The following is a 14,701-nucleotide window of genomic DNA, read 5'->3' as shown; positions in this document are numbered from 1 at the left end:
CTCTCTGTCTCTCTCTCTCTCTCTCTCTCTCTCTCTCTCTCTCTCTCTCTCTCTCTCTCTCTCTCTCTCTCTCTCTCTCTCTCTCTCTCTCTCTCTCTCTCTCTCTCTCTCTCTCTCTCTCTCTCTCTCTCTCTCTCTCTCTCTCTCTCTCTCTCTCTCTCTCTCTCTCTCTCTCTCTCTCTCTCTCTCTCTCTCTCTCTCTCTCTCTCTCTCTCTCTCTCTCTCTCTCTCTCTCTCTCTCTCTCTCTCTCTCTCTCTCTCTCTCTCTCTCTCTCTCTCTCTCTCTCTCTCTCTCTCTCTCTCTCTCTCTCTCTCTCTCTCTCTCTCTCTCTCTCTCTCTCTCTCTCTCTCTCTCTCTCTCTCTCTCTCTCTCTCTCTCTCTCTCTCTCTCTCTCTCTCTCTCTCTCTCTCTCTCTCTCTCTCTCTCTCTCTCTCTCTCTCTCTCTCTCTCTCTCTCTCTCTGTCTCTCTCTCTCTCTCTCTCTCTCTCTCTCTCTCTCTCTCTCTCTCTCTCTCTCTCTCTCTCTCTCTCTCTCTCTCTCTCTCTCTCTCTCTCTCTCTCTCTCTCTCTCTCTCTCTCTCTCTCTCTCTCTCTCTCTCTCTCACAGACATTGACGAATGCCGTATGAACAACGGTGGCTGTGACCATGTGTGCAGAAACACGGTGGGCAGCTTCGAATGCAGCTGTAAGAAAGGATACAAACTTCTGACCAATGAGAGGACGTGCCAAGGTAAACGAATGCCTTTTAATGTTAAAGAGTATACCTGTGCGATCGTTATCGCTACAGCATCAGCTCAACCGTATTTGAACCAAACACTCAGGTTTAGCTTCACATATATAGAATCATATATAATAGTATGATGGATCATGTGACACTGAAGACTGCAGCTGCATCACAGAAATACATTTAAAAATATATTAACTCATTTATGTTGCCACAGGTTGTAGTTGTTGTCCATGCTTTCCCACATATTTGCCCACACATTCAAATGCAATTTTCACAAAAATTACAAAACCAATAGAGAAAAACAAAAACCATTCAGAAAGATTTGGGCTTAAAATAGGAAACATATTGGAAATATTGGCAACTGCAATAAGATTTCACAGTATTACTGTTTATTCTGTATTTTGATCAAATAAATAAGGCCTTGATGAGCAGAAGAATTTTAAGAGACAGTGTATATATAGTACACTTAAATATGATTTCAATACATAATCTATCCATTATCTTACATTTTATATAATTAGTCATTAATGTGTAAAACAAAACAGACAGATAGATAGATAGATAGATAGATAGATAGATGATAGATAGATAGATAGATAGATAGATAGATAGATAGATAGATAGATAGATGATAGATAGATAGATAGATAGATAGATAGATAGATAGATAGATAGATAGATAGATAGATAGATAGATAGATAGATAGATAGATAGATAGATAGATAGATAGATAGATAGATAGATAGATAGATAGATAGATAGATAGATAGATAGATAGATAGATAGATAGATAGATAGATAGATAGATAGATAGATGATAGATAGATAGATAGATAGATAGATAGATAGATAGATAGATAGATAGATAGATGGATAGATAGATAGATAGATAGATAGATAGATAGATAGATAGATAGATAGATAGATGGATGAGTTTTTCTTGTGTGGGAACGGTCTTTGCTCAGCTCTTCGACTGAAGCGTGGGCATCTCCTCCCGTCTGCTGAAATGCCGTAACCATTGTTGTAAGGAATGTCAGAATGTCAAGTGATAAAATAATCCATGACCTTTTGCCCTCGACTACAATAGACTGCAGAAATGGAGAAAACGGAGAAGTCTGGCTGCTTTATCCTGGAGGTTTTCAGCGCTGCTATTTTTGCTCATGCTTGGTTTCAGGAGTTTGTTCAACCGACTTAAATGCTTTAGAAAGTCAAGTCACTTTGTTGTTAGTTAGTTAGTTAGTTAGTTAGTTAGTTAGTCCTTTGTTTCTGCAGCACTTCATACAGTACGGGTTGTTTAAGAGCAGTTTCACGGTGATAGACAGGAAAACAACAGAATCAATGATAAAAACAAGGTCTCAAAGTCATGATATCTAAGGTCTGCAAAAATTATTTTCTTCCTCAGTATTTTGTGTGTGTGTGAATGAATTAAAATCAGCCAGTGATTTAAAGAGAAAACTTTTTTAGCAATTTTTGCAATAAAATTCCTTACATTATCTCATGAATAACTGCAACCTCAGTTATAATGTCTCATACTTATTATCCATGCATTTATAAAGCATAATGCATTAAAACAAGACTAACAGACCTTTAAATGTTATAATGTATTTAAACTTACGAAAAGGTCAAATGCGCTACAACAACGTTTCGAATGCGTTAAGTCTTTCAGTAAAGACTCCTGTGATTTAATTTCTTATGGATATATATATCGTTTTAATAATATTAAAAATCTAAAGACAAAACCATATTTGCATTGCGAAAGAATGGCAAAGCATGCATATAGTCATTCTGATAGTCCACTTTAGATATATTCTATTACCTAAAATGTCAACTAATCCTCAATAATCATTAAACAGACGGTCTACTAATATCTGCTAGCTGACATTGAGTTACTTACTGTTAGTAGAATGTCTAAAGTGGACTACAGAAATAAAAGTTTTACCGAAACTGTATTTGTGCATTTGCAAAATAATCATTCCATCGCTCCTATAACTCCTTCGTGAGGCAGCGAGACGCTGGTGCTGAGTGAGCGCCGAGACCGAAGCTCTATCTGAGGATTACCAGCCTCGGCGTTGCCCTGCTGTCATCAGCCCGGCGTCCTTCAACACCTCCCCGAAAGCCCGGAGACATTCCTGGCTCTCTTAAGAGCTTTCTGAGGTGTGTTTAGGGGGAGGTGTTATCAGATGCCCGGGACGCTGGAGGTGGGAGTCGCTGATAAAGCCCGTATCTCCGCTCTTTAAACAGAGCAGCTGTCAATTCGCTCTCACAATGCCATTGTTTCAAGCCGCGAGATTAAGTGGGACCCGCATGCCCGGCTCTATAGGGGTGAAAAAGTCAGAATATCTCACTTGTTGTTTTGTTAGGGGCCATTTACTTTTGCTCATGCTCTGGGTTGGGAGTTGTCAGCCCCGTAACTCTCGACGTGTGCTATTATTTGTCTGTAAGTGTTCAGACTTACGATTCTCATCAGACAGAATCTCGCTGAAAGGAGGACCCGAGCCTTATTAAAGACCCCGAACACCCCAGCAGCCAAATAGCAACGATCTAAGACATTTAATAACGTTATAGATTTAATGGCGCTGGGAATATTGGACTTTTCTGTAGAGCTGCTTAAAGATGAATTGATTGAAGATACGGTGAAAAAGATGACTTGGAAGGGCACGTTTCATGTAGTTTTAAAATGAAAATTAATATAAAATAGCGTTTTTTGCATTTTAATAACAGTACAACTGGATAAATCTGTCTTAAGTCTGTCTTTTCCCCCGGCTTAAGCGCTAAATTACCAAGGGCCTTCTTTAGAAAATGACCAAAAGTAAGTTTGTTCTCCAAAGCAATTAAGATTTTTGACAGTAAATAAAATTTTCAGGCCTATGCTCAAAAAGTGGTTAATAGGCAATAAATGGATCATAACTATTCTATAAATCTAATTGAAGACCATATAATAGAAAATATATAAAAAAGGGTATTCACTGTATTTCGTTGAACAATAATAGCAATTGAGTCTTTAATAATAAGTAATTGTTTCTTGATTTAAAATGTTTGTAATGGAAACCTGTATAAAATCGGTTAGAATGGATTTTTTTTGTTTTTAAATCATGATGCTAAGAACTTTCATCAAGAACAATTAATCCATTCACATACACACTTAAAACATATAATACTATCATTGTTTTACGGCACTGAAAATACTGCATGTACGAAACGGTTCAAATTTGTTTCATAATTGTTGAACTCGGCAACAATAAAATGATATTAAACTGAACCAACATTGCACTGAGCTGAAGAACAACATTATTGCATTCTTTGTAGTTGAATTGAGTTTGTTTTATAACTGATGACTTTTGCATGACACCGATGAACTAAATTATTGTAAAGCTGCTTTGAAACAATATGTATTGTATAAAGTGTTGCCATAAATAAAAATAACTTCTCCCTAGCAACTGCATAGCAACACCCTTGCAATCTCTTGACATCACGGCAACGGATTACATGGACGAGCGGCACTCGCTTATTCTTTAGAAAATCTTGCTAATATTTCTAACACAATTAACCCCCCTGATTGCGCCCTTTCTGTTACCATTCCAAGTTTTTTTTTTCCACAATACCCACTTAGCACGAATAAAAGAGAGATGAAATAAAAGAATGAAATAAAAGAATGAGAGAATGCAGCGCTGCACGTACACACACCTGCTGTCACACACGCATACTAATGCCCAAACACTCTAAAAATACACTTCATGGCATCTTAGCAACAGCCTGACCTTCTAAAAAAACAAAAAACATTTTTATATTTCAAACCTGTTTCAATACCTATATATATATATATATATATATATATATATATATATATATATATATATATATATATATATAAATTGGGAAGTTGGCAAATAACATTGTATTTAGCACTCTATTTTAAGTGCTGAAACTGGTCCCGGTTTCTTTTTTTTCCATTAACACCCTGTCAAAATGCTGGAAACATTTACAATAAGAAAACTGCTTAAAATAGCTTTAGATGAAATATAGCATGCCACAGTGACAGCCTAGAAGTCCATGCACTGCAAAAATGATTTTTCTCCATATCTTTTTCACAAAACAGCTAAACATTATGGAATTAAGATAGGCCTACATTTACTTGAGAAGCAAAATGAATTAGGGCATTGAGTCATTTTTGATCTATGGCACTAAATTATATTTCTGAAGCGAGCCTTTTGTTACCTCTTAACCACTTTTTGAGCACAGACCTGAAAATAAAATGTCCAGCTAAAAAATAAAAAAATTGCAGATAAAAAAAAATTGCACCAAACCAGTAGCAATAGCCAACAATGCATTTGTTTTATGCCAAAATGAGAATGAGAATATCAAGTGAAGACCATGTTTCATGAAGATGTTTTGAAAATGTGATTTTCTCAATATTTCTGCACCCTCCGATTATAATGTTTCAAATAGTTGTATTTTGGCCAAATATTGTCCTATCCTAACAAACCAGACATCAATGGAAAGCTTTTTATTTATTCATTTAATCAGCTTTTGGATGATATATAAATCTCAAATTCGTATCCATGTTACGAGGCATTGAATGGACATAGGTCTTCTGAGTTATCTGAGTTAGCTAGTAGCAGGTTCCTCACTTCCTGTAAACTGTCAAAAAAGACTAAACAGTATCCGGTGGTTATGAAAGTTCAGCTATTTGTACTGAAAAACAAGACAAAAATACTTACTGCTGGTTGCTTTGCCTTGAGTTACCTTTGGAAAAGAAATGAAATGGGCTTTCTCCACTAAATCCAGGCAGTGTTGAGTCTTGTGGGTATCAGAGGATGCATGTTGGGTTATTCATTGTTGTCTCTGGAGTCTATAAAGTCCTTCAGTGTTATTCTCCTGCTGAGGCGTTGAGTGATGTCCCCCCCACTGCACTCAGATCCAATCCTAGAACTGATGTTCCCCAAAGGCAAGAAACAGTGCAGACATCAGCAGGGCGATTTGTTAGATTGAACAAGAGTTTCTGGGGTGCGTATTGATTGTGTAACCTTCATTTATGGAGCTGTGCTTTCTCAAGGCATGACTGATGAAGCTGCTTCTTGATGCCGCACTTGGAGGTAAACTGAGGACGATGTGGCCTGAACTGATCCGCCAACATCCTACAAGCTCATTGACATAAAACCTGTAAAAACCAGCCGAGCAAAGTACTTTGTCGAGAATCGGTGTTGACAAAAACACAAAACTAAAATTAGAAATACGTGAAATGTGAGCTGGCCATTTTTGTTCCCGTGAGATTGCCCCAGACAGAGATGAGGCGTACAGAGACCTTCTGCAGTAATGAGTGAGGTGGCAGTCAACAGAATCCAGAAACCGACCCGAAGCGGTCTTAAGTTACGACACATTCCGTAATACGGCAGACTAGGGAGCGTTTAAGCCTAAATCATTACCATATGTCCTGAGGAAATAAAGATGAGGGGTTTAAATGCCTCAGCTCTAGCAAGGTAATGTGTGTTAATGAACAGCAGAAGGTTTATTAAGACCTAATTGGGGATTCCACTGAAATGATTGACGTCAGATGAAGCGCCACATGGTACTGTTCATCGTGACTACCGGTTTTCCACGCTACAGTGTAAATAGTTCTCGTATGAATGAATGCGTTTCCTGTTTCTGCAGATATAGATGAGTGTTCATTCGACCGGGCGTGTGACCACACTTGTGTGAACTCACCTGGAAGCTTCCAGTGCTACTGCCACAAAGGTTACGTCATCTACGGCGTGGCTCACTGCGGAGGTAAGCCATGCATTATGGGAGTTTCTGTGTTACAAGAACAATGTCCATTTCCTCTGCAGTAAAGAAACGTCTAATAGAAAACTCATGTTGGTAAACCCACTAGCTCTTCTTGGTAGGACCTTGGGCACACACATCCAGTGAAAACTGAGACTTTCCTATATAAATGCTCTCCAGTTTCCTCTGGCAGCAATCGGGACCCTAAACAAATCTGTAAAGGTTATTCTGAGGTTTGTATCCACCTTATTTTGCAACCGAGCTATTTTCTTTGAATGTGCGAGACTTCCGATTCATTAGCCGCTGTGTGTGTTTGCGATTATGAATAGTTTGCAATAGAAAGCAGCATTAGAGACTGTTTTGTTAAGGACTAATAACTAAGTGAATGACAATGGAAGCCTTGCATCTGGTTTCTTCAAGTCTAAGCTCTCGGACAGAGTAAGCTGCATCAGTGAACCTTGTTTCAAGGCTGATTGAGCAGATGAAGACTCATTAAGTGATGGATGTGTCTATCTATTGTTGAGAGGACCAGAAATAATGAATGTATCTCTTTGTTCGTTAGTACTTAGATAACACCCAGATTTATGGAGTTCTATCTTTTGTTTCCAGAGAATGGTCATCGGTTTCCAATTGATAGCTTATCTGCCAGGAAATAGATGTTAAAGCCCCTGATATTCTCAGAGCCAAGCTTTTTCTTTGCTCAGGGACAAAATGAAGTTTTAAATGCCTTTGCATTGGTATACTTTCACAGCTTCAGTTTGTGCTATAAAGCAACTCTCCAGCATGTTTATGCGTTTACTTGCGGCTGACCTTGATGGATTAAACAATAGAAGAGGATTTCCAGAGCACAGCATCATCAGCATGGACCAATGGTGGTTTGATGGCGTTTACCAGATTGCTTTGAACTCTTGAAACCAACTTCTTTTGACTTGATTTTGTTCAAAATGATGCCACACCAGTTTGTTCTGCAATTTTGCTTGAAGTACATCAGGGCCTTAAAGCTGCAAAAGGCCTCAAGTCAGAACTGATTGTTGCAGAGTTTACAGTCATGGAAACTCTTTGGTTTAGGTCTTTCAAGTAGATTGGAGCTAGACTTGCACGACTTGAAAGCAGCTGCCTGAGGGTGTCATCAAGTGGACTGAAAAGGGACTTTGACCAAAGTCTGTAACTATGAGAGGTTAACAGAAGTGCCAATCTAACATTGGTTTTCTCTTCCGCGGTCCCCTTCCTCGCTCTTTAGATTAATGAAGGCTCGGGATCCAGACAGGGAAAGGAAATGTGAAAGTCAAAGGTTTAGCCTGGAGCCGGTTCAAATCTGATGGGAAACAAAAGAACGACAAAGAGAAGGAAAACCAGACTAGCCTAGCAAGCGAGCTCTCTGTTCCTTAAAGAAAAAAAACCCCTGCTCTCACATTTTTCCGAAAATTAATTTTTAAAACACACTTTTTCTTTGTCTCTGTTTTTAATCCGCTCAGTGAAACTATTTTAATTTTTTCTCTTGTTTGGCTTTGTTGGGTTTTTTTGCTCCAGTGCTGGGGAGTAACTAGCTAAATGCACTGGTAATGCTAACCTAATTTGCTAACTAGCTTTCATTCCATGTTTGATTCGTCTGTCAATGAAATGGAACTGGGAGGTTGAGTGTACTGCATTGTTGGATGAAGCGAATTTTATATGTATTGTATACAGTACATTTTCATCAGTTGAATATGTATTGTCTTTTATAACAAAGATTAATTATTTATAATTGTCTTTTTTCTTTTAGATATTGATGAGTGCAGCATTAATCGGGGTGGCTGTAAATTCGGATGCGTGAACACTCTGGGCAGTTACGAGTGTACCTGCCCTCCTGGTTACAAACTGCACTGGAACAGGAAGGACTGCATCGGTAGGTGGACAAGAGAGCCACCTAGAGGCCATTCAGATGCCACTAGAATCTCATGGTTCAAATGCAATTTCCTTATAGTATAAATTATAGATTCGAATGAGTGGATTGTCTTCGAGAATAACATAATTTGGTGTACTTGCTTGGAGTCAAACTTGCCATTTCTGCACAGAGATCGTGAAATGTACATCCAATCTGGTGGCCCCCAAAGCCACTCTTACTTGCAGTAAGATGGGGAAAAAAGAAAGCTGCTCTCTCACGTGTGCATCCAAAGCACATTACCTATCAGGTACAGACCCCACTCCACCCAAACACTTAAGGAGCTTGCCCATTCAACTCCAATGCTGCTGATCAATTTTCATTTTATGTTTCACAGAGTCAGACAACAGCTATTCTGTTAGCTGTGGAATACCCATTCTACGAGGTAAATCTCAGAGCAGATTAAATGCAAGCAGCATCCAGAGCTGCATAGGTAAGATCATGCATACGTCCCAACACCTTATCTTATAGGTGGTTGAATCGTGGCAAGTAGGTCGGTCAAGAATTCTTGGTGACTAACCGTGTGCAATTTCTACAATTAGGATACTCTTTAATGGCTAATTTGTCTATATCCCATTAAAAATCGCTTTAGAGGTAATCTCATTTTTGTTTTGAGATATGTTAAAGAAACCATTAAGCATGTTAACTACAAACCAACATTTGGAATAAACTAGCAACCCTGTTACCCAATTACGCATCATGTTTCTTACTTTTCATAATTTATTTATCAGAATTTTACTGTGAAGGATTGCATATGTAAACTAGCAGAAAATCAAACGGATCATATATTATTTAATTTGATCTCCTGTGGTTCACGATAAACATTTTCTTAATGCTAAGCACCCTCGATGTGACTGATCATTTGTTGAAAAAGACTTAAGACATTTAGGTCCTATTTTGTAGACTATTTGTTAAAAGCGCCGGCAAACCGAACCTGGAAAGCGATGAGACGTTTCTTTTGAACAGCTGCAGTTGATGATTCCGAGAAACATAATGACAGATATATTGCAGCTGTCCAATTACATGATCACTTGATGCGCTTGGCAAATTAGAAACTTATTTACCATGTCTGATGTTTGTTTTGATGTCAAACTTGTTTCACATTAGGATGCCTGTCACGGCACACTATAATCTCAAATTGCTGTTCCTCATAAGTGTTCAGAGTGAGCATAAAGCTAACAAGAATCTGCTTTAAATGTTCACAAACAGCCCAGCTGGTTTTGTTTTTTCAATCAGGCGCGTTGTATGTAGCGAGCCAGCAGCTGTGAATTAATGTAGTTAGCTAGTAGTTGTCAGCAAGGACTTTATATGAATCATGTTGAGCTGCATGTCAAGGCCTCTTTGTTTGGTTGTAGAGACTCAGGCTCCTCCAGTGAAGCAGACGACGTCCTTCCGGATCAAGAACGCCAAATGCCACCTGCACCCGAAGCATAAGGGGAGGGCAGAGGACAACGGCAGACAGATCGGGCCAGGTCAGAGGTCATAGGGGCCAGGAAATGAAGGGTACCATGTCATTTTGATGGTCCCTGTTGTGGAATAAGGTCATAGGACTGTTTGTTGAGGGAGCTGCATTTGTGTTTTTAGCTACATAGACAGGGACAATAAGGGATAGCACTTCATCCCAAACCCAGACTTTGGTTAACATTCGGAATATTCGGATCCGAAGCAATCTCTCCAAACTAGGGCTTCAACTAACAAAATTGATAATCGGATACTTGGCCAATTAGATTAATCCGATAAAAAGCTATACACTATTACATTATTTGGTTGAAATGGGTCCTGGAAAGCCCATTTCAGAGTAGAATTACTGGCTATAATATTATTTTTGAGAAAAACAGATATGTAAACATAACATGATTCCGTAACACAGCAGCAATATGCAGTGTTTTCCGATCATACAGGTTAAATGTGCAGTATTGCCAGCTAGCGGTTGAAATGTGTACAGCAATTCTGATCTGGAATCTGTCCAAAACACACATATCAGAGTAGAATTACTAGTTATAGCCTTTTTTTTTATCAGAGAATGTATGTAAACATAACATGTTTCCTAAGTATCTACAAATATGTTATGTTTTGGCTTTAGAAGAGTATCTTTAAATATTAAACTAATGTTGAGTTTTAAAACCAAGCATTCACGTTTTTTTGGGCTAGCTTGGATCACGCACCTTTCCTGAAATAGGTCACTGTTAAATTGGGATACTGGGAGACAAAAACATAATTTATATTGCACTTTTGGTTTTTACAATGATGCAGACTCTCACATACAGCTACATTACATACTGCATGAAAAGCAATATTAGAAATGGCATAATAGGGGCAATTTAAGGTTGTGAAGTCAGGGTGAAACGAATCTGCGTGAATCCACATGAGGTTTGATCTTTGTCTTTAATCCTTCTACAGGTAGTTGAGGTTTTTAGGCTTTGAGGGCTGCATTTCCCAAAAGGATCGTAAGTCTAAGCTGATGGTACACTAACTTCATTGGTTTCAATGCGGTGTATTTCTGCTTATGATGTTTTTGGGAAATGGGTAAAAACAGAAGCGTATGTACATCATGTTCACAATATATGATTTACTCTGTGTGCATGTTTATAAGCAAAACAAAATCTAAATGGTGACTATTTGAATTTTTGGGTGCCTTTACATTTGCCTTTGCCAAATTAGTAATTATTAGTATGTTTAAAATCTAACAGTGTCTTTCCAAAAAATGTGATACAATTACATCTAAGTGCCCTCTTTGTGTGAATAATGACTTCCAGGTGGCCAGCCGTGCAACAACTGCCTGGTCACTTTCGTTAACCTGAAGTGCGATTCTTCTAAGAAGGCCAAAGGTCGCCGGGCACGTAACCCGTCAAGCAAAGAGGTCACGCGCATCACTCTGGAGCTGGAGGCTGAGGTCAAGCCAGGAGACGCCACTGGTGAGTCTGACATCCTCCACCTAACATAAACCCTCCACATACCTACAGAAAATGAGTGTGGAAATGCGGCTCGTGAAGGTTGTGACGTTCATCTTGTTCTCCTGTAGGGAACTGTAACATGATGTGCCAAAGGCAGCGCATGGAGCAGCAAATGAAGTCTTACATTAAAGCCCTGAAAAAATCCATTAACCAGGAGCGCTTCCTCATCCGCGTGGCTGGGTTGGAGTACGAGGTAGCACAGAAGGTCCCACAAGCTGGACTGAGGCAGGAGAACTGTGGACCGGGCAGAGAAAAAGACAGCGGCCGCTGTGGTAAGAACGGAAGAGTGAGTGGGGTTTGTTTTATATTAACCCCATTCTCCACTGCAACTTGATGCAAAAGAGCTCTCTTTTTAAACAAAGTGCAGACTGCCAAGAACAAACGAGAGCATCTACTAGAGATGGTCTGGGACTTGCGCTCTGTCACGAAACCGTTGACTTGTAGGTTTAGGCTGAGACTTCAATTAGTTGAGAATAAAAGTCTTTAGGTCTACAAGGAGGAAACTTTTTTGAGATCATTATGGCCCTCATACTGTTCTCCTTTGCCGTAAAAACAGCTATAAATTATACATTTTATATAAATGAAATATGTTCTGCAAAAAAGCTCAGAAAGCGAATCTGGAGAATATCTTTTTTTTTCTTTGCAGAATGTGTAAAATGAACACACGTTATGCTATTGCTACTCTTTGAAAGGAATAGTTATCTGAGATTGCAAACATTTATAAAAAGGAACTGGAAAGTACTGACAACCAAAGCAAAGTTTACAATTTTTGAAGTCTTGGGTTATGAATTATAGCCTTTTAGATTGATTGCTTAAAACCACAAGGTCTTTGGAGTCGGTTGCATTTGTCAAAAAGAAACAGGAGCTCATCGTTTCAGCTTCCTCACTGCTGCCCCCTGCTGGCTGCTCTCTCTTAGTCAGATGTTTGCCTGGGTCATACTACCATGGGGAGCAGGAACGCTGCGTCCAGTGCCCGCCTGGAACATTTCAGGAACGTGAAGGTCAGCTGGCCTGTGACCTTTGTCCTGGAGGAGACCGCCATGGCCCGGCAGGAGCCCGCAACATCACCTCATGCGCAGGTGACTTAATCAGTGTGCCTTCTGCTTGTATTAGATGCATTTCTCGCACTAGCACATCATTTTTAACCATTCTTGGTCCTTTTCGTCTGCTTATAGGTCAATGTCCGCCTGGTTATTTCTCCAGCGATGGCTTCAAGCCCTGTCAGCCGTGCCCTGTGGGAACGTACCAGCCCGACCCAGGACGAACACTCTGTTTCCCCTGTGGAGGTGGGCTCGGGACCAAAAGAGAGGGCGCCAGCTCCTTTAATGACTGCGAGGTCAAAGGTCAGACATTTTGGCGCTCTACAATGCAGTGTATTTGCGTAAAGCTAGACAGTGGGCACAAAATAATGTTTGGAAAAAATAAGCACTTGGCCAGAATTATTTCTCATCTAGCTGCCTCTGTATTGCTTTACTGATGGATTGTACAGGTCGTACTTGTCTACTCGTTTGCAAAAAATGAGAAGCGAATGTTCGTGCCAACCTCCGATGACGGTTGTTGCCTCACTCACCTTACAGCGGACTCACGGATGCGAAAAATATAACATAGGCTTTAGGCCGTCCACACAGAGATGCATTTATCTGCTTACTCATATATTTTGTATTGTATAAGCGTTTTGTCTTGACGGATCCGGGCGAAACAGTTATTCTTTAAAACCAGTGGATAAACGCCTTCGTGTTTTCGCGTGGACAGCCAATCCGAATACTTTAAAACTGTGACGCCATCAGCCCCTATTCAGATGGCGCTATGTCACGTGAACAAACACTGAAAGATCGTCTGAGAGATTGTCTTTCAGCGTTAGCGGCACATGCCGGTCTTGCACGTATACTACATTGTTTTGCAGTCGGTTTTGCGTTTGTACGCAGATATTTCTTGAGAAGAGGGGGAAAAAAATGATGCTCTGGCTTTGTGTGGCTGTAGCCTTCGCACGTTTTGCGCCGGTGTTTAGTAGATTGCTCTCACCTGATTGCCATCGACTCTTGCTTGTTTGCGCGCCTAGGCTAATTGGCGTTGCTTTTTGTAGATTGCGCTGATAATTACGGAAACGATCCAGCTGCATCTGTATTCTTTAATTACGTTTTTTCCGCTCTCGTCGCACTTTTATAGAATAGCTGTCTCACGCTAATCTGTTCTGTTTAGTAAATCTGGCTCTCAGACTCTTGTGGTCCGTGTGTGTGTGTGAAGAAAGCTTCATGCTAAATCAGCCCGTGTGATATCGGTGTGCGTGTGTGTGTGTGCAGTGCTGTGTTCTCCAGGTCACTATTATAACACCTCAGTCCACCGTTGCATCCGCTGTCCTCATGGAACCTACCAGGCCGAGTTCAGACAGAACTACTGCATTTCCTGTCCCGGAAACACCACCACAGACTTCGACGGAGCCATCAGTGTGTCTCAATGCAAGAGTGAGTCCGCTCAAACTCTAATCAGGCCATTAATCAGGCTAATTTAAAATGTGAGATCAAATCAACGTGATTTGTTCCATGAAAGAGAAACCTGTAGTTTGGCATTGGGAATGGAAAGCATGATCTGTCTTACCTTAATGCTACCTTGTTTGTTTGTGGTGTGTTCAGATCGGGAATGTGGGGGTGAAATAGGAGAGTTCATCGGGTACATCGAGTCCCCAAACTATCCAGGAAACTACCCAGCCAACGTGGAGTGTATCTGGACGATCAACCCTCCACACAAACGCAAGATTCTGATCGTGGTTCCGGAGATCTTCCTGCCGTCTGAGGATGAGTGTGGAGATGTCCTAGTAATGAGGAAGAACGGTACGTTTTTGTGCTCTGCTAGGCTTAACCTTCATATCAACTGTCAAAAATTATTTCATACTTTCAATACAATACGTTTAAAGTAGCGAGGTAGCGTATAGCTAGCGACGTAGCGTATGGCTAGCGAGGTAGCGTATGGTTAGCGAGGTAGCGTATGGTTAACGAGGTAGCGTATGGCTAGCGAGGTAGCGTATAGCTAGCGAGGTAGCGTATGGCTAGCGAGGTAGCGTATGGTTAGCGAGGTAGCGTATGGCTAGCGAGGTAGCGTATGGCTAGCGAGGTAGCGTATGGTTAGCGAGGTAGCGTATGGTTAGCGAGGTTGCGTATGGCTAGCGAGGTAGCGTATGGCTAGCGAGGTAGCGTATGGTTAGCGAGGTAGCGTATGGTTAACGAGGTTGCGTATGGTTAGCGAGGTAGCGTATGGCTAGCGAGGTAGCGTATGGTTAACGAGGTTGCGTATAGCTAGCGAGGTAGCGTATGGTTAGCGAGGTAGCGTATAGCTAGCGAGGT

At 40.4% G+C, this 14,701-nt stretch overlaps 1 protein-coding gene across 6 annotated transcripts in view; it reads left to right on the top strand.

Moving 5' to 3' along the window:
* The window catches only part of scube3 (signal peptide, CUB domain, EGF-like 3), a 94,452-nt gene that overhangs the window by 72,979 nt on the left and 6,772 nt on the right, over positions 1-14,701 (top strand). For 5 of the 6 annotated variants that reach the window (XM_043230321.1, XM_043230319.1, XM_043230320.1 and 2 more), the window contains 12 exons: positions 608-730; positions 6,378-6,494; positions 8,251-8,373; positions 8,543-8,659; positions 8,747-8,842; positions 9,765-9,881; positions 11,166-11,324; positions 11,432-11,635; positions 12,281-12,442; positions 12,539-12,706; positions 13,664-13,825; positions 13,994-14,191. In XM_043230321.1, the coding sequence (XP_043086256.1) occupies positions 608-730; positions 6,378-6,494; positions 8,251-8,373; positions 8,543-8,659; positions 8,747-8,842; positions 9,765-9,881; positions 11,166-11,324; positions 11,432-11,635; positions 12,281-12,442; positions 12,539-12,706; positions 13,664-13,825; positions 13,994-14,191 (1,746 nt within the window). Of the gene's footprint in view, positions 1-607; positions 731-6,377; positions 6,495-8,250; positions 8,374-8,542; positions 8,660-8,746; positions 8,843-9,764; positions 9,882-11,165; positions 11,325-11,431; positions 11,636-12,280; positions 12,443-12,538; positions 12,707-13,663; positions 13,826-13,993; positions 14,192-14,701 lie in introns of those variants that run through there. The other variant, XM_043230323.1, reaches the window with a different exon arrangement.

Source organism: Puntigrus tetrazona, unplaced genomic scaffold, assembly GCF_018831695.1.
Source record: "Puntigrus tetrazona isolate hp1 unplaced genomic scaffold, ASM1883169v1 S000000148, whole genome shotgun sequence".
In the NCBI taxonomy this organism is placed as follows: domain Eukaryota; kingdom Metazoa; phylum Chordata; class Actinopteri; order Cypriniformes; family Cyprinidae; genus Puntigrus; species Puntigrus tetrazona.
The sequence above is the reverse complement of the archived record's forward strand: the minus strand, read 5'-3'. Positions and strand labels throughout refer to the sequence as shown.